Consider the following 20,540-nt stretch of genomic DNA (forward strand, 5'->3'; position numbering starts at 1 on the left):
CTTTCTTTATGAGTTACTCACAAGGAATATACTTTAAAGTCTCCTCCAGTTAATACTTTACTTTATAATGTGTGGCACTTACAGTGCCTTTCATCAGGTCAGAGCACAGTTCTGTAAAAATATAATGAGTTAAACCACATCACCAATGTGAGGGGGGCAAGTATTGTCCCCAGAGAAGTGAAATGACTTGCTGAAAGTTGTACCGTAAATCACTGGCAGAGCTGGGAATAGATCTCCTGGCTTCAAGATTGCTCCTTTAACCCAAGAGAATGCTATTAGAACGTAATTGAGTTCGCTAACAATGGAGACCATGTTGCAAACATGGCGCTGGTTGTAATCTCTCAGAGGGCCAAGCTACATTAGTGTTCAAAGGGTTCGGTTTGGGAAGAGACCTAAAAACCTTGGATGCTTTCCCCAGACATAATCAGAATTTTCAGAGGTCTCTTTCCCTGTCCCCTTACTCACAATGAGATACCTTAACAGAGATAGATGAACCAGCTGAGTGCTGGAGACAGAGTGAGGGAAGGCCAGGATGGTAGCCAGAGGAGTTCTTTTGCAGAGCCAAATTGGTTTGGTTTTGAGTCAAGTTTTGCCTGGTGGCTGATTGTTTTAAAGCCATGGAGAGCCCTCTGAAATCAATATATTTGTAGAGGATGGTGTATTATTTTTTTTTGCTCTCAAAAGATTTTTCCAACCTATTGTCTCTTCCTTTCTGCAAGAGGCTGCAAACTACCGCTGGCTTCCCTCATTCCAGCCAGAAAGCGTGAAAGGTGTCTGTAGTGCCTTCTGTCGCTGACCACAAAGGCCTGTTTTCAGGAGCGCTGAACAGCTGAGCCCTACCAGAGCTGCTCAAGATACTCTCCCATTGCAGATTTTCTGTGATGCTTATTTGTGGTCTCGGCACTGAAACAACAAATGCACAGATGTAGGGATATTTACAGTGCAGGCTCAATTTGTTTTACAAATATTGATGACAAACGGTTTGTTTGGCAGCAGTATTCTCCGCTCCCTTAAGCAGAGAATTCTGGCTTTAGTCTCCATGCCCTGCTGTAGTGAGCTCCCTTTGCTTTCGGATATGTGCGTTGGCAAGGCTGTCATTCCTGCAGAGTTGTAGTTGCTGTCTTCGGCTCGGCTCCCTGTGGGGACGACAGCGCTGCCTCTTCTACTGGCCGTGCTCGCTGCTATCTCAAGGCACAGTGGTTTTTGCTCCTTTTTGCAGGAGAAAGCAAGAGTATATTGCGCCCCCAACAAAGCTTGTTGTTGTTGATCTGTTGTTGAGCACTAGCTGAGCTCTCTCTGCTGTGTGAAATACGGAGGAAGATGCAGGCCTTGCCACCGGAAGTTTTCTGTCTAAATAACCTACTTTACATGTAAACCAGCTTCCCCACTCGTGGTTTTCCATGGGTCAAGCAAGAAATAAGGTTTGAGCTCTCCAGTGCTGACGGAAATAGAGCAGCCTCTGGAGGGCCAGGAAGACTTGGCTGTGCATAGACTCTAGGGGAAGAGTTGGTCGCTTGCCCAGTTAGCATGGAGAAAAGTTATTACAAGGATAGCCGAGTTCCTTCAGAATAGATGTGACTGGCTTCCATGTGATGCTTTGGACACAGTTCTGCAATGTGCTGAGCACCTTCCTCTCCCAGGCCTCTGGGATTTATTCACGTGCATCAGTCCCTTGCTAGAGCAGGGCCCTATTGTAGATGGGCTCTGGGGCCTCTTAGCGCTTCGCAGCATAAGGCCTTTACTCAGCAGCTAGATTTGAAGCGATTCATATTGGCTTAAGCCCTGGCAGAAAGGAGCTGACCCCTAATAAGGGGGTGCTGGTGGAATTTGTCAAAATGTCAAAGTGAGGACTCTTGGTTCCTATCTGAGGTACTGTAGGTGGCTCTGTACATAATGAAACGGGAAGCGTTCAATTATGAATAAAACACCTGCAAACGATGTGACAAAAATACTTACATTTTATTTCAGCCTTTCCATGTTTTAATTAGGAAGCCCACACTGAGGCGTTTGATGTTGAATGAATTGCAGCGTGTGAGATGTCGGAATGTTGAATTAATGATGTCTGGTGAGATGCAGTCTTACGCGTGACATCTACTTTTTGCTGCTGTCTCTTTAAACAGAAAGCTCCCATTATGTTTCAAGATCTAGTGCATCAGTTCTGGATTAGAAACTAAAAGCTAACTATATGAGGGTTCAGTAAACCTTCATATTGTATGTGGACGGGGAGAGCTGCTGGCAAGATAAGGTTTCTTATGAACTGCTCTGGTTTGGGCTCTAGCGCTCAGTGAGGCACCCTAAATACAAACTAAGACTCAGGAAGTGTAGTCTAATAGCTAGAGCAAGGAACTGGGAGTCAGGACTTCTGAGTTCTATTCCCAGCTCTGCCACTGACTGTTTATAATTTTGGGCAATTAACTTAAGTCTCCAAGCCTCAGTTTATCAGACAAATGGATAGATCAACACCTAACTGCCATGGATGTTGTAAGGCTTAAATAGTTAATTTTTATCAAGTGTTTGGAGATTTTTGAATGGCAAAAGTACAAAGTTAAAATAAGTATTACTTCTTATTGTACATTTAATGTGTCCAGATGCTAATGTGGTAGGCATACAAATCATCAAAAAGGGCTTGATACTTCGGTAAGAGTCTAGTTCAGCTTTCACAAATGCAGGCGTGGATCTGGCTGTAAGTTTGCAGGGGAACTGAAATGGGGAATAGAAAGCTTAACTTGTTTGAAAAGAGCGAATTATTTTCGACCCTTATTGTGACTGTAAAATAGGATATGTGGTTAAAATAGGGTGATTTAAGAGCTGTTTGTGGTGCAGCGTGAGGCTCCCCACTGTGTGCATCTGATTGGCTTACTCTACCTAGTGGCCCTGCCACTGCAGATCTTCCATGTGCACAGCTCCCATTGTGCTCCCTGGAGTTCCATGTACTGAGAGGATGCAGGACTGGGGCTATGAATTGGTGATATGTATAATGGGTAAATCAAAAGAACTGTGTCACGTGTAATAGGACAGTTCTTTGGGCCCTTTGTAGCAAATGTTAGCCTGGCCTTGCAGTGACAAGTATAAACTGTGAAATGATGTAAACTTATTTCTGTGTTGGAGTGTGATGGCAGAATCCCACTGTTGTTATACTGCTTGGATTGAAGTTCCATCACTTGTTCCTCAGATAGCTTTGGCCTAAACAAAGGAAAACCCAACCCCAGCTTGCAAAGCGCTGGAAAGCACTGAGATCTGGTTTGGAAGGTAACCAATCATTCTCAGATTAGTTTGCAATAGATGGGGCAGATCTAGAGTGCATCTGGGTGGAGAGGGAAGGGATGGGTGGAATGTGGCAAATGGGCAGGAGAGCAAATCAGTTGGAATTGAGTGGGGGCGGGGGATTAAGGAAGGGAAATAGGTTATTTGGGAGATGTGGTCAGGAAGACGTGGCAAAGGGTCTCTAGAGAACCTTTACACTCTAAAATGATATTCACAACACTGATGCCTCTTTCTGCCCCAAATTCCTACCCACAAGAAAAGAGGAAACAAATAAAATCTTCTAAAAAGGAAAAATGAAAGAGCCAAGCTCCCTTCCCCAACCAGTGCTGTGACTTTGAAAACGGACAGGTGCCAAGAACTCCATAAAGTCCACCATGAACTTTGCTATCCCTGTTGATTGTACATAAAAGGTGCTCTGATGCTACCATGTTGGGTGGCAATATGAGACTAAGATAGATGGAGAGATAGAAGTGGGAATTGTGTAAGAATGTTTGCAGGTCTTCTTTTAGTACACTAGTACAGTGGCTAAATGCTGGCATTCTGCCGAACAGTCTTTGGAGGACACTTACGAGTAGCCTGGGGTATTTTGGACTTGTGGCTCTCCTGCCCTATTTGTATAACTGGGTATTTGAATTTGGTATCCCCATCTGTTTTAGCTTCTTCTGGAATCCCAGGAATTTGTCTGCTGCTCTGTGATAACATTTTTGGTTTAGTATCATTTTCCCAATTATGGAAATTGGTTTTAAAAACCAAACCCAAACAAGTGCATATTGCTTTGGCTTTGAGTAACATCCTTCATCAAACACACACGGTGCTTTTTAACGTAGGTCCCAAACAGAAACAAAGCTGTTTGTGTGGGTCCCATCTGCTGTCACAGTACATGTACTCAGATTTAGCACATCCAGACTGTTTGTTCGTGAGGGAAATGCCATCTGGCCTAAGATGCCTTGCTCTTGGGTTGGTCTTAATCCCACCTTCCTGCTTCCATGTCATATACCTCAGTCCTGCCTACCTCCTCCAGAAATGGGTGTAGGTGGCTGATGAATGCCTTTGTAAGATGTTGCTCTCCTTCCCTTCCGATATCATATTGTATTTGTTAGCTGTTGGGTGAAATAGTTCTGTCTGACTTTCCCATTTCCTAATGTTTTGAATACAGAATGTTTTTGTAGGGTCTGTAGTAAATTAATTAGTTTAATTACTGGGGTTGGAAGAGAGGGACTTTTAAGAGTCTAAAATCCATCTCAGTTTTTGTGACTGAAAGTGGAAATAAGAGCTGGTCAAAAATGGGATGCAAATTTATTTTATCTATTTATTGCATTTCGCCCCCCCCCCCCATTTATTTATTTTATTTACAGTGTAGACTTACCCTGTATTGCCTCTGCTCCTTAAATCTTTTAGTCTTTAAGGTGCCACCGGACTCATCGCTGTTTTTCTGCTACCTACAGCACCCATTGTAAACATTTCTCACTCATTGGGAATAGCTCCACTGTAAGAATATAAGCTATTTTATAATTATACTATTCCTTTAGATTGGGCAAAGGAGCAGGCTTGTCATCAGTGGATTTCAGCATGGTGAGTCGGCTCAGCCTTTGGGCTACTAGATGTAAAACTCTTCAAGCCCTGGTGTATTCTATTAGTTCAGAAGAATTATGAGAGCATCTAACTAACAACTACTGGAATGCATGCGCATAAGGGGCAGCGCTCAGATCGTGCGTTCAACCTTCCCATTTGTTTTCTGATTATCTGAATTGCCGATTAACTGCGGAATGTTAACATTCATGTTATTTGCTAAAATTGAATAAACATAACCTCCGTTTTCTTGCATTTAGTGCTTAATAATCCACTTTAAACATTCTCTAGATAGAATCATAGAATATCAGGGTTGGAAGGGACCCCAGAAGGTCATCTAGTCCAACCCCCGCTCGAAGCAAGACCAATTCCCAGTTAAATCATCCCAGCCAGGGCTTTGTCAAGCCTGACCTTAAAAACCGCTAAGGAAGGAGATTCTACCACCTCCCTAGGTAACGCATTCCAGTGTTTCACCACCCTCTTAGTGAAAAAGTTTTTCCTAATATCCAATCTAAACCTCCCCCACTGCAACTTGAGACCATTACTCCTCATTCTGTCATCTGCTACCATTGAGAAGAGTCTAGAGCCATCCTCTTTGGAACCCCCTTTCAGGTAGTTGAAAGCAGCTATCAAATCCCCCCTCATTCTTCTCTTCTGCAGGCTAAACAATCCCAGCTCCCTCAGCCTCTCCTCATAACTCATGTGTTCCAGACCCCTAATCATTTTTGTTGCCCTTTGCTGGACTCTTTCCAATTTATCCACATCCTTCTTGAAGTGTGGGGCCCAAAACTGGACACAGTACTCCAGATGAGGCCTCACCAATGTCGAATAGAGGGGAACGATCACGTCCCTCGATCTGCTCGCTATGCCCCTACTTATACATCCCAAAATGCCATTGGCCTTCTTGGCAACAAGGGCACACTGCTGACTCATCTCCAGCTTCTCGTCCACTGTCACCCCTAGGTCCTTTTCCGCAGAACTGCTGCCTAGCCATTCGGTGCCTAGTCTGTAGCTGTGCATTGGGTTCTTCCGTCCTAAGTGCAGGACCCTGCACTTATCCTTATTGAACCTCATCAGATTTCTTTTGGCCCAATCCTCCAATTTGTCTAGGTCCTTCTGTATCCTATCCCTCCCCTCCAGCGTATCTACCACTCCTCCCAGTTTAGTATCATCCGCAAATTTGCTGAGAGTGCAATCCACACCATCCTCCAGATCATTTATGAAGATATTGAACAAAACTGGCCCCTGGACCGACCCTTGGGGCACTCCACTTGATACCGGCTGCCAACTAGACATGGAGCCATTGATCACTACCCGTTGAGCCCGACAATCTAGCCAGCTTTCTACCCACCTTATAGTGCATTCATCCAGCCCATACTTCCTTAACTTGCTGACAAGAATACTGTGGGAGACCGTGTCAAAAGCTTTGCTAAAGTCAAGAAACAATACATCCACTGCTTTCCCTTCATCCACAGAACCAGTAATCTCATCATAAAAGGCCATTAGATTAGTCAGGCATGACCTTCCCTTGGTGAATCCATGCTGGCTGTTCCTGATCACTTTCCTCTCATGCAAGTGCTTCAGGATTGATTCTTTGAGGACCTGCTCCATGATTTTTCCAGGGACTGAGGTGAGGCTGACTGGCCTGTAGTTCCCAGGATCCTCCTTCTTCCCTTTTTTAAAGATTGGCACTACATTAGCCTTTTTCCAGTCATCCGGGACTTCCCCCGTTCGCCACGAATTTTCAAAGATAATGGCCAATGGCTCTGCAATCACAGCCGCCAATTCCTTCAGCACTCTCGGATGCAACTCGTCCGGCCCCATGGACTTGTGCACGTCCAGCTTTTCTAAATAGTCCCTAACCACCTCTATCTCCACAGAGGGCTGGCCATCTCTTCCCCATTTTGTGATGCCCAGCGCAGCAGTCTGGGAGCTGACCTTGTTAGTGAAAACAGAGGCAAAAAAAGCATTGAGTACATTAGCTTTTTCCACATCCTCTGTCACTAGGTTGCCTCCCTCATTCATTAAGGGGCCCACACTTTCCTTGGCTTTCTTCTTGTTGCCAACATACCTGAAGAAACCCTTCTTGTTACTTTTGACATCTCTGGCTATCTGTAGCTCCAGGTGCGATTTGGCCCTCCTGATATCATTCCTACATGCCCGAGCAATATTTTTATACTCTTCCCTGGTCATATGTCCAACCTTCCACTTCTTGTAAGCTTCTTTTTTATGTTTAAGATCCGCTAGGATTTCACCATTAAGCCAAGCTGGTCGCCTGCCATATTTACTATTCTTTCGACTCATTGGGATGGTTTGTCGCTGTAACCGCAACAGGGATTCCTTGAAATACAGCCAGCTCTCCTGGACTCCTTTCCCCTTCAAGTTAGTCCCCCAGGGGATCCTGGCCATCCGTTCCCTGAGGGAGTCGAAGTCTGCTTTCCTGAAGTCCAGGGTCCGTATCCTGCTGCTTACCTTTCTTCCCTGCGTCAGGATCCTGAACTCAACCAACTCATGGTCACTGCCTCCCAGATTCCCATCCACTTTAACACTTTATTCCCATAACTCTCCCAGTTCATCGAATACATGTGCAAAGCCGCAACCAAAGAATAATACATTATATAACAGCTTCTGTGTATATGTGGATGATATTACCTAGAAGTATTTTAATATATACTTAATTCTAATGTGAATTCAAACATATACTTATCGCCTTCTGTTGATCGCAACATTGTTACCATAATTTGGAATCTCCTAGGCCAAGATCCAACAGTTTAGATGGAGTCTAGTAGAATTTACAATGAGAGGGGCGCTTTTTTTAAAGAAGAAATGACGCTTGCTTGCTTTCTGCACAGCCTTTGATTGCTTTTTTTAATATCTCCGTTTTATTTCGATGCGGGTTTGTGTGTTGCTATCCCACCTTATTAATTCGGAACTCCAAGGAAAATACCATTCATTATAACATTGTGGCTTTCTGCAGAGCTGGAAGATCATGGTGTATAAATGGTTCTTTTCCTCCTCTTGTTTGTTGGTGTGTGAAGACACCTGCATTAGCTTTATCTTGGGGTGCTTGTTTTTTTGGTTAAAGATACTTTGCTGTTACAATCTCCCGAGCTTCAGTTTTGGAAAACGTTCTATCCCCCTCCTCCCCATTTTGTTTGTATAGGTTCTTTGGCTTTCTAATTGACTAGAGGGTCGACAGAATCATTTTTACTGGAAGGCTGGTGGTGCTGGTTTTCTACAGCATATAAATTGCTGCCTCTCTCATTCGCATCACGTTTCAGGGGAATGTTCAGAATAGAGAACTATGATGCATTGTGGGTCTCTGATGGAGGAGTTTTGCTGTCTTTTGGGCGAGCCCCAAAATCCACAGGAGACCCTGGATTCTTGTTGATCTGCTAATCCCATTTCCGATTTTTACTTTCTGTGAAGCAATTTTTCCTTTGCAGTTCAAACCTCCCTGTCCCCAAAATCAAATCAAATCAAACCCTTTAACCATTGCGCAGCCCCTTGCTTGATTTCTGTCTGTTACAAGCAAACCTGTTGTTCTCTCTTCTCTTGTAAATTAATTTCCATGAAAAATGCAGCATCACACTATGGCAAATGTTATTTATAATAAAGGAACGAGTCCTTTTATTTTAAGCTTCCCGTGTTTAAAATTTTCTCTCTGTCCTGCTGTCTGGGTCTGTGCCTGTTCTGTTCCACATAGGTTCTTATACTGCTCTTGTTGTCACAGTGTCTGAGTTCCTGTCCGAGTTGAGAGCGATGCACGCGCTTTCTGTCTGAGTGGCTGTAAGCCATTATCATCTAGTGGCTGCTTAGCACAGCTCTTTGGGGAAGAAGAGCTCTTGCAGCCAGGTTGACAGCTTCTGAGAAGTGATTCTACCCCCCCACAACCGCTGCCCCATTTCAGATCTGTCTCAGGAGAGTGATACAGAAGGGCCTGGGATCATTACAGAATATCAGGATCCATATAAATGTGACATACTGTAAGCAGCACTAGTTGTGGCAGCTGCTACCTCAGACTAGGAAGTATTAATAATGATACACACACAAACCCCTCCCTACATCTGGGGTGAGATTGGCGGGAGGGGGTTGGTATGTCTTTTCTTTGATTGGCACGGTACACAAGCTGCTGTATTATAAATGCATTGTGTGGTTCTTGCTCTAGTGTAGGGAAGGTGATTGTAAGGCGTAGGTCAGAAATCACATGCTGCCTAAAACACATTGCTAATCAGTTGTGTTCAAAGTTTCTAAACGTCATAGTCACAAATATGATGCTGACTGGCAATGGCTTTTCGTTTCAGAGGATGCATCTAAGAGTTGCTCTTGCAAGTATGTATGTTTTTGTTGAAATGGATTGTGAATGTCTCTGGCATCTGGGTAACGCTTTCAGTTGCTGCTTTGTTGGATCACAAGTGCGAGTGGATGTCTGGCTGGAGGTGCTAGCAGGATCTGAACTCCATGCATCGCTGGATGGCAACAAGCCAATGCACATAAAAGAAGAAAAGCAGGACAGAGCATGTATCTCTGAGAGCTTTGCAAAGGCTGTACACTGAGGTTGGGAACCCAGAAAAGCGACACCAGCAGGCTTTGGGAGATTACACAGAGCACAGCTTGGGCACCCCAACCTCAGAGAATGCTGGCTGCCTTCGAAGCTATTTGGCAGGACAAATCCAAGGGATGTTCCAAAACTCCACTTAACCTGGAGTTATAACTGGGTCTGTAGCATGCATGTTTTTCCTGGCTCGTTGTGGGGAAGTAGAAGCACTTAAAGAGAAGAGGCAAAAAGTGATCAGGAACACTGATGGCAGAAGGACAGTCCCGAATGATGATTTTCTTTGAGCATCTGAAGTGTATCTGAGAGGCATTGTGAACCAGTGAATCAGATGCTGGACTGGGTGTTAGAGACACTGGTTCTGTGTCCAGCTCTGGCATTGACCTGCTGTGTGAGCCTGGACAAGTCACTCCATCACTGTTTCTCTCTGATTCTCCCGGCCACTCAGTCTCTGTCTTGTCTGTTGAGATTGTAAACTCTTCAGGGGCGGGGCTGTTTGTCTGTCTGTCTACAAGGCCTAGCACACTGGGGCCCCAGTGTTGGCTGGGGCCTGTAGGTGCTGCTGTCGTATCAATAACCAGAACTGGCAAACAAAATGTAACAGGAAGGAGTCACTGAGCCAGATTTCAGATTGTGAGATATGGGTGCATGGTTCAGCTGGGCGTACATGGATATGCATATGTGGGAGCAAGCCAATGTTAATATAGGCAGAGTTATTGACCTTATTTAAAACAGTGCTTCCCAGACGTCTTTGTTAGCCACTTCTCTTATGCCTGGGACCACATCAGGTGCAGCTACAGACTTGTCTTGACCACAGAGCCCAGTGTTGACCCCAGAGCAAGCTACAACCAGGTGCTGGTGCTATGTGAAGATGATATGGCTCAGCCTGGCCACACAGTAGCATTGTTTTACTGTGGGCTATAGAAATGAACTTGTTCTTCACATAGAGTTTTGTCATATTCTAGAAGAGGGTTTGAAAAACTTCCCAGACCTTTGCTAGCCAGAAAGTGTCACTTTCTGGCCAGAAGCTGATGCAGGCATAGGGCTCCTTTGACTTCCTTGGTGAGAAGTCAAGGGTCAGCATTGTCTGAGGAGACAAATCTCTAGAGGATTCTGGAAGTTGCGGTCCCTGAATTGAGCGAGAGGGGACATTAGCCAGCACATCGCGTCTTGTCCTGCGGATTTCAGAATTTGCCAGGGGGATCTTAGACTTGCACCTGATGGGATGGTGATCAATAGCGCCGCCACCACCAGTCACTATATTCAAGTCAGTATCCAATTCAGCCTTGATTTCCTAGGTGTCTAAAAACCCTGCATGGGCTCGCTGCAGCCAAACTCCTGGACCTTGTCTTTCTGCTCCCCGTTATCTAGCAGTGGCCTCTCCTCTCTTCCTCCATGCAGCCTGGCCACAATTGGTGCAAGAGCCTTTTCCTTGCAACTCCTGGCATTGGGAACACCCTTCTGTATTTCTCTACCTCATTGACTTGCCATCCCTCTGGAAGTTGAGTTGAAAACATATCCCTTTCCTGCTCTTAGCTCACGGATCTTCACACCACCTCACCCAGGCAAAATGCCCTCACGCTGCCCCTAGAGTTCCACAGCAGCATATCTCCCTCAGGGGTTTCCACTGATTCCTCACCTGCACCTGGGCCAACTCCATTGCCTTTGTGGGGGGTGGGGGGGAGGTGAGCAATACAAAGCAGGTTTCCATGCAAGCTAATGTTGGCAGGGGCAGCATTGTCAGATGCCAGGAAGCTCGGTGGATATTCCCAAGGTGGCTTTCCATGTGCCCTATCCCTCCCCCAAACTATAGATCACTTAATGGCTTCTGTGGAGCCAGAGTAGTGGGAGGTGGTGAGATGGTACTACTTTGGTTCAGCTTCCTTTTCTCTGTTGGTATTTTCAGCAAGTTTCCTGTTGTGCCCACTCCTTTGGGAGGGGGATATTCTGGCCTCTGGTTTGGGCTAAACACAGGAGATAAAGCTGGATCATTTGTGGAACACACTGTAAATAAAGCTGTGGCCTCCTCCTTGTCAGCGGTGGTGTGACACTGAGCTACTGAGGTTAACATTTGTGCAGAAGTGGGCGGCATGAGGAAGTAGAGCAGTATTAATGTGGGCAGAGTTCAAGACCTCATTACTTAAGCTAACATTTCTGAGATGTCTCTAGTAACCACTTCTCCTGAGCCTGGATCCTTATCTCTAATGTCTTATAAGTTTGGCAGTCAGTTTGGGAGTTGTGTGTGTGTGTGATTTTTTTTTTTTTTTTTTTAAACAAGCCCTGTACCGAACTTCCTTTCCACTTCAAACAGTATAATTAAATCGGAAGAGCTGGAGACCTAATTATCCTTTCCCATGTGAGAGGTGAAGCGCTTGTCATTAGAGAGAGGCTGCTGGCTGAAATCCAAAGGAGTTAAATCTCCTCAGTGCAGAGGCTGAAGCTCTGTTGGTATTTACTGTTAAGAATAACGGCAGTTACCAAATGTATTGGAGAAGGTTACTATCAACCGACACCTTGCGGATTATTTTATTTTATGGCTTGCATGGAGATAAGCAGAAGGAGCAAAGATAAAAATAACTAGATTCAGCATTCCCTTCTCAGTGACTTGTTTGTTTTTTTGCCTCTTCCAAAGAAATATTAATGAAGCCTCTGCATGGTGCATTTGACATGCTGAAAGCTTGGCCTTGGAACCTGTGAAGCTATGACTCTGCAGTGATGCATGAAAAAATTACTGATGGAGATCTAAGCCTCATCTGTGCTGGGGATTTGCTGTGATCCAGCCATGGGTGTAGCTTGTTCAATGTAAACCCCCAGTGTAGATAGGTGAAACTTTCGTGGCCTGGTGTACCTGTGCTGGAAACCAGGGATAGAAACACCAGTGCAAATCATAGCTTTCCTTGTCTATACTAGTGGGTTTGCACCTGTGCATCTATACACATATGTGGGCAAGGCTTTAGATGCTGGTTTTTGACCAGGTACCACCTGTTGTTTGTATTCCCATTGTTTAATAGATGCCCAAGTAAGTGTGGAGTTAGTTGGAATTGCATTGGGTTATCTTCATTACAGGTATTCGTAGGGCACCCATTTTAATACCTAGCCATCCCGTCCATCGGAGAACAATACTGTGTAGCACTTCTTCTCTGTAAATCTAAAGAACTTTTCAAAGGTAAGTCTCACTATCCCTATTTTCAAAAAGAAAAGGAGTACTTGTGGCACCTTAGAGACTAACCAATTTATTTGAGCATAGTCTCTAAGGTGCCACAAGTACTCCTTTTCTTTTTTGCGAATACAGACTAACACGGCTGCTACTCTGAAACCTATCCCTATTTTACAAACAGCTCCCAAAGTCTCATTTTTCCTAAGTGACTTCCCCACAGTGAATCAGTGGCAGAGGTGGGAATGGAATCTATCTCTTGACTCCCATTCCAGTGTTCTGTTCAACAGACCAAGATAAACATTCCCAGCAGCAGAAAGCAAATATACAGCAACACTATCTGCAGATCCAAAGGTCTGTCTAGACGAGAGCTTGTGGCCTTACTGTAACTTGTGCTGTGTAGAGTTGCCAGCACCTTTGTACATGCTAAACTAGACACTCCACAAAATTTGTTCTAAGATGAAGCTGAGATGTAGGGTAAACCACAGTTGTATGTGTCCTGGAACTAACGTTTGCGGGGTGTCGAGAGTAGCATGTACAAAGGCATTAGCTAGCTCGTGTTAACTGGCAACCAGTTACTCCAATTACAACAGCAGCACAAGCTCTAGTCCAGATGTACCCTCTATGTCTCAGCTATAGTGTCCTGGTGAGAGTGAGTTTTGGATGCTAGGACTCTGAGAATGCCCTGTCATCGGCTCCCCTGAGCCTGGCCTGTGGGTCAGTTCACCGGAGCATCTTGGATGAGTGGAGGTGGCATGATAGGCCAGAGAGGGTGGGGAGATCTCCCATAGCTCGGCTTATGGTTATTTAAGGCTTTGTGGATGGTAAACAATATGTTGAATTGCATTCAGGGGAGGGATAGCTCAGTGGTTTGAGCATTGGCCTGCTAAACCCAGGGTTGTGAGTTCAGTCCTCAAGGGAGCCATTTAGGGATCTGGGGCAAACATTGGGGACTGGTCCTGCTTTGAGCAGGGGGTTGGACTAGATGATCTCCTGAGGTCCCTTCCAACCTTGATATTCTATGATTCATCCCGAGACTCTATGTGCAGAGAGTGGAGCACAGGGTCCCATGCTGTCACTAGCTCACTTTGCTCATGAGATGGGCAGCCCTGTTTGGTACTGGCTGCAGCCTTAGAGTGCTGTCCGGTTGTAGTTCTACGGAGAGTGAATCACAGTAGTCCAGCCTGGAGGTAACAAAGATGTTGCTGACCATAATGAGATCTGTATTGGAGAAGCAAGCATGCGATCTCTTGGTGTCTGAAGGTGAAGAATAGGGAAATCTGTTACTGGCCATGATCTGTGAATCCAGGAGCGGATGTGAATTTAGTAAGCCCCCAAGACTACAAGCTATTTTGATACTGAAAAATTGGGGGAATAGTTACAGACATGCTAATTTGGATCCACAGAATAACACTCTGATGTAGTTTTTCTATGTGTCAGTACTATTTTCTTTAACGTGATGCCATCTGTAAAGCGTGTTCAGAAATTGTCTGCACACAGAGTTTTTGCTCTTATCTGCAACACAGAGTTAATTTATTGTCCGTTGTTGCAGACAGACCATTATCCTGACAGTCTCGGTCACAAACACTGCGTTTATTGGGGCTCCTGGCAGCCATGGGGGATGTGTACGCTGGAACAAAACACCCACACCTGGCCCTTGTCAGCTGACTTGGGCTTGCAGGACTTGGGCTGCAGGGCTATAAAATTGCAGCGGAGATGAGCCCAAGCCCAGGCTCCGGGACCCTCCCACTTGCAGGGTCCCAGAGCCTGGGTTTCAGTCCAAGCCCAGACTTCAACACCGCGGAGCCCCCTGAGCCCGAGTCAGCTGACATGGGCTAGCAGCGGGTGTTTTATTGCAGTATAGACATACCCAATGCGTCTAGGCTTTCATAAGTGGCTCTAATTAGTGTAAATTTCAGCAACATTGACGGGTGCTCAGCGTTTTCATTTTCTAAATTGATTTATCAGTGCAAAAAGTACCAGCTGCCGGCTGCTGAGGAACAGGTTTCAAAGCCTTTTAATCTCGGTCTTTGTCTATGCAAAGAATAGCATTGCCGATGCAAATCCTCCTTTTCCCATGCCACCTGACCATTTTTGGCCTCTCTGCAAAATTCCTTCATTGGCTTTCTCTTGCCTTTCACATTCACGTCAACCTTTAAGGCTCCTTGCAACTCCACTCTGACCTTTGTGCGGAATTCAGGACAGCACTTAAGTATGTGCTTCAATGGGACTTGAGCACATGCTGAACTACTGTCCTGAACAGGGATGCTTTTCTGAATTACAGGTTTCAGAGTAGCAGCCGTGTTAGTCTGTATTCACAAAAAGAAAAGGAGTACTGGTGGCACCTTAAAGACTAACCGATTTATTTGAGCATAAGCTTTCGTGAGCTACAGCTCACTTCATCGGATGCTGTAGCTCACGAAAGCTTATGCTCAAATAAATCGGTTAGTCTCTAAGGTGCCACAAGTACTCCTTTTCTTTTTCCTGAATTAGCATCTACATCTGTAAAATTTCTTCCCCTCTTGCCCCTTTGACTCAGCCTCTATCCCTTTCCCACTCTTGTCTTCACTGCCTGCCCCTTTTGCCTGGAATTCCCTTCTACCCAGATACAAAAAATTGATTTTAGTTCAAATCCCTTCCTGCAACACTGTTTGCTCGCGAATCCTGTCAATAAAGCTGTGGACACGTTCTTTGTGGAATCTCTCTTAGTCACCTGCACTGAACCCCTGCCTACACAGTAAAACATGTAGCAGCTAAACTCAGTTTTAAGAGAGAGGAATCTGGGCAGGAACTGCAATTATTGGTCCCCATTTTATCACCCATGTACAAACTGTCAGAATCAGAGTTGGCTGCAGCAAGGTTCCCGTATGCTTGTAAACTTTGATAGAAAACACTGTTGCTCGAGATTTAAGTGAGTGACGTTCCTAAACTACCAGTAATCACAACAAAGCTGACGAGCAACCAGAGCTATGCATTTTATTTTAAATGTTGGATGCATTTTGATTGTTTTTTAACCATATATTTTCCTGTCTCTCTGTATTTTGCAGTGATGCAGAAAGCCGAAAAGTATGCAAGAAGATGAAAGCCGATCCTAATTCAAAGGAGAAAGGGGTGGAATTATTGCATTATAAGTGAGTATAGGCTTGGGATGAGATTTGCTGTTACTAATTGTTCAAGCTACTGTGCAACATCCACATGACGTTCGTTATTAGTTCTGTATTCTATAATACTGCACTTTAATACAGGAGCTTATTAGCTTGCCACTGTGCACTTGGACATTTAAAGCAGCCCAGGCCCCTATTCAACTAAGCATCCCAGCATGTGCCTACGTCTCATTAAAGGTGAATTTACTAAGGTATTGAATTTAATGGAATGTAATCACATGCTTACATGCTTTGCTGAATCAGGCCCTATATGAATAGAGGTATGAATCTGAGGGAGGCTGTGTGGCCTAGTGAATAGAGCACTGGACTGGGACCAGGAAGACCTATTTCTGGCTCTGCCATTGGCCTGCTGGGTGGCCTTGGGCAAGACACTTCCCGCCTCAGTTGCCCCATCTCAAATAATGCATACATCCTTTGCTCAGCACTTCGAGATCTTTTGATGAAAAGTGCTGCGTATTATTACGCGTAATAAGAGTGGCAATATTGCAAATGTAAGAGGTGCTGAGCAGCTGCGTCTCCGAAGATCATACCTTTATTAAACGTTCTCATTAAGGCTTCGCAGAAGAAATTATTCACTTGAGAGCTTCCCCCCTTCCTTTTTTAAATTGCTTTGCTGTGCATTTCACACAGTTCTGTGATTTGAGTAGAATAATTTTATTCTGGATAACGAGATGCCAGGATAAACAGCTGTATGATTTCTAGCAACATTCCTGAAAGTTAACACTGTTTCCCACTCCTCATTCAACAGGGATGGTGCATTTCACACTGAATATAACCGAGCTGTCACACTGAAGGTAAATTTAAATATTTGATTTTTTTTTTTGGCACTGGAAAGTGGGGGGGGATGGGGAGACATATGTGGATTAAAAACAAATGTTGGCTTTTGCAGTTTGTGTAGGAGGCGGCAGGGAGAGGGTAAATTTCACAAACAGCTGTTTACCAAAAAAAAAACCAAAAAAAAAAAAACCCTTTAGGTCATTCCGTCTCTATGCGTCTGTCAGCTACATAACCACAAAAGTTGGATATGATTACCAAGATAGAACCAATGTTAAATTGTAATGTAGTTTACTTGCAGGCTGGTAACAAATATGTTGTTTTGCCATGAGATCCTGTCAATGGCAGTGTGTAACTAATAGTGTTAGCATTTTGGAAAATACTTTCTCTGTTGTTCTAAGTGCCGAGATATGAGCTTTAAAGGGAGATGAAATGGCCTTTTCTCTGATCTGATTCTGGCAGCCTATATTCATATGGATCTGCCCTGAGCACAGCGGGAACAAAATGACCTCCTTTTTCCTCCTGGAGATTTCACACAGACCAACAGGAAGCAAAATTCTATAGGGACAATGAAAGAAGGAAAAAGACTGTCAAAAATTCAAATAAATGTGTGAATTTTGGTGCAGCAGATTAAAAGCTCTGTAGGTCAGGCAGACATTGCAGAGCTTGCCCCGAAGAAGCCTTGGCAGGGAACCTACATCCTAACCGGCAACATGTCTTCTGATCCTGGTGCTGGGCCCTCCACAGCCCTGCCACTGCACCAGATCCAGACCTGCAGTAACATTACCTATGCAGCTTTGCTGCAGCTCCTCCATCCAGCCCTGCAGCATCTCCTGCTTTCCCAGCAGGTTTAGTCTTCTGAACGGGGATTCTCCTGAGCACTTCATAGACTAATGCCCAGACTAACACCACGGCATTCACTTTTCCCTTTTGCCTCGGGCCAGGTTTTGAACTGGAGATGAACAAACCTGCAGAGCTCGATGCATGTGGGTTACATGAACTTTCACTGTGAGATCTGTGCTTACTGGCTGACTTTCAGCCCACTCCTGCATGTTCCCTTTAAAGCCAGTATTTCCCAGGGGACGTATGTTTTCTATCTTTGAGATGGGCAGAGGGCTGAATCTATGGTCCTCCGGGAGCACTCTGTGTCTACTATCCTGTCTTCAGTCCTTGTTGGGTAAGGGCACTTGTCTTCCCACCCTGTTCAATAAAGGTCTTGGCGGAGGCCAGGAAGCACCCCATATCCCCTACAAATGGTGCCGCAGCAAGGGAGAAATGGTTCTGCCTTGCTGGCTGATGGGCTATGGTAAACCGCAAGGCATACGCATACCCCCAAAGGGATTAGTGTGCTGTTACTAGGGAGAGGAGCAGGTACATTCTGAAACATTATGGGCTGTTACTTATTCTCTCAGCTTCTGCTGGGAGTTTTCCCCATTCCCACTGCCCTATTTGGCATATCTTTCTTGGGCCTCCCCTGACCTTATTGACTGGATTACATGGCCCTACAATCCACCCTGTCCACTGCCTACTGAAGATGAGTAAGCAACTCATTGATGACCCAAGGAACGGGGTATCTGGCCCTGGTGCAGATGAAAAGAGGTTATCCAGGAACCATCCTGCCCCCATGTTCAAAGACCATACTCCTTATTACCAGTTTAGTGTCTTTAAAGTTAGCTTGCCAAATGCATCAGTTCAGCATCAGTCCATTATTCAACATGATTTTCATAAACTTTCTCACTAGCTTTGCTACTCAGAGCAAGGGCTTTCTTCCTTAAAGCTCATCTTCTCTTCCTATTTCATCTTGCATAGGCTGTGATATATCTCCCTCAGTTGCATTTCGGCCGTGCATCTCCAAGTACTTTACAAACACAAACTACTAAGTTGTGCAATACCCCAGCTAGGTAGGTTATTGTACCCATTTTACAGATGGGCACACTAAAACACAAAGAGGGTAAGGGATTTATTCCACATCACACAGCAACTCAGTGGCAACAGAAACCAGGATTTTTTTTCATTCCAAGTCATCTGCTTTAATTGATTGACCATGCTGTCTAACTTGTAGTCTTCTGTAGCGTAAGGCCAGGATGCCATAAATGCAGGGTTGGAATTTAAACCTCCACTGCAGGATCTACCTGAAAGGGAATTTTCTCCTGTTCTGTAAAGGATAAAACTTGTTAAAACACAAATCTCTTCAATAATAGCAAAGAGAATACACAGAAGTGCTAGTCCAGTAAATTAGTCCCGGTATTATCTGTGAATCAAGTTTGCTCTTGCAAGTCCGTGTTTAAAACTGAAAGATTTATGTGTCAAATCTAAAGGATAATAAGCCTCTTATTAGAATCCTGATTCATTATAGTTTACTTTCCATAATATGGCCAGTTAACAACCAGCTCATATGGGGCTCACCACTGTGCTGGGGAGCCTGGGTACATCATAGAATCATAGAATAACAGGGTTGGAAGGGACCTCAGGAGGTCATCTAGTCCAACCCCCTGCTCAAAGCAGGACCAATCCCCAATTAAATCATCCCAGCCAGGGCTTTGTCAAGCCTGACCTTAAAAACTTCTAAGGAAGGAGATTCTATCACCTCCCTAGGTAACGCATTCCAATCATGTTGGAACATGGTTTGATCTTGCAATATAGAGTGGAAACTAGGTTCCTGAACTGTGCTACATCTGTGCTAAGTTCAAAGCTTTGGTGTGGTTTGAGAAAACAGTTAAAGCACAACTTGGTCCTGTCTATGCTACGAGATCAAAGTGTATTTTTAATCACAGTGTTTGTGATGGACTCTCTGACACGGTGGGTGGACCTTGTCCAGATCTCCAACCCTAACCTGGGAGTGCAGGAACCCTTGTAGTTGCTTTTTATGTTCTTGGGATTAAAAGGTTTTTTTTAAAATGCACAGGAACTACGGAAGCTCCACCGAGCAGAGGAATGAGTGGAAGGCAATATGCTGCGTGCCCCTGCCAGAAAATATGACACAGCGTCTTTTTTTTGGCTGCGAGAGAGAGGCTGGATGAATTAAATCCCTTTAATCCTTCATCCTCTCATGGAATCTGTTTCTACATAGCTGAACTTGGCACATGGGAATTCCTGAAATCATGCTTGATAGCCGTTAAAAGGTTGAACCCCCTACCTCTTCCCCTGATGTATAATTGAGATCTAGACACAGTTCTGGCAGCTCCAAGAGAGAGCAGAATCTAATGTATTGTTCTTAACTGCAGAAGATCTCTCTCTCCCTTTCTCCCACTCTTTCACTTGCCCTACCTCCCCCGCATGTTATAGAGCCCTCTTTCAGCACTGGTCAGGGAGGTTATTGCCCGCAGCTTCTGAGTATTATCTATGCTACAGTTACAATGACATTATAAGATGGTTTGGCCTGTCTAGATGGGACCCATCTCTGTTACCACCGTGGTAATGTGTGTTGCTTCTCCCAAAAGTGCCTGAGTAAGTAAAGTCTCCTTACTCGGCAGATCTGCTCCCTAGGTGTATTAGGAGGTCTGTCTGCTGACTTGAGTAACTAAAATACACAGATACTGCTTTTCCCTCCTCTGAGCCTTTCAGAGCTAACTTGGAAGTAGTCGCAATCTTTCTTCTTGCCCATCACGAATAGATTGTTGTACCGAGTTCCAGTCGGTTACACTGTTGCAGCCCCACTGAAGGCAAAGGGGTTGTAAGAATGTCACTAAGGCCTTGTCTAGACTGGAATAAAAGGTGGGGTGTTAGCATATGTCGGCTAACATGTCTGAAAAGTCTAAAGTAGACAAATCTTCAACACCACCTAAGCTGGTTGAGCTCAAACCTAAACTTTAATTTGACGAGCTGAGCATGTACTAACTATGTGTGGCTGTGAGTACACTAGACTTCTCAAGTGTGAGCTGCTTGAATGGAATAAGAATCTGTCTCGAAGGCAGGGAGGAATCTTAGCCCACCAGGCCACGGACCAGCTGAGGAGCTGCTTTACAGACTCTAGTTCCGCTGAAGTAGTCTACTGCGGTCTGGAGGATCCTTGCAGCAGTGTGTCCTCTAACCTGATCATGCCCATCTCTTGACCTCTTTC

General features: G+C 44.8%; 1 protein-coding gene across 1 annotated transcript in view; it reads left to right on the forward strand.

Annotated features, from left to right (window-relative positions):
- PDIA5 (protein disulfide isomerase family A member 5) overlaps positions 1-20,540 on the forward strand; it is a 129,432-nt gene that overhangs the window by 22,245 nt on the left and 86,647 nt on the right. Inside the window, 2 exon segments of the mRNA XM_084642897.1 lie at positions 15,590-15,673; positions 16,455-16,500. Of these exon segments, the coding sequence (XP_084499023.1) occupies positions 15,590-15,673; positions 16,455-16,500 (130 nt within the window).

The sequence above is a fragment of the Lepidochelys olivacea genome (genome assembly GCF_965140295.1).
Source record: "Lepidochelys olivacea isolate rLepOli2 genome assembly, chromosome: 11".
In the NCBI taxonomy this organism is placed as follows: domain Eukaryota; kingdom Metazoa; phylum Chordata; order Testudines; family Cheloniidae; genus Lepidochelys; species Lepidochelys olivacea.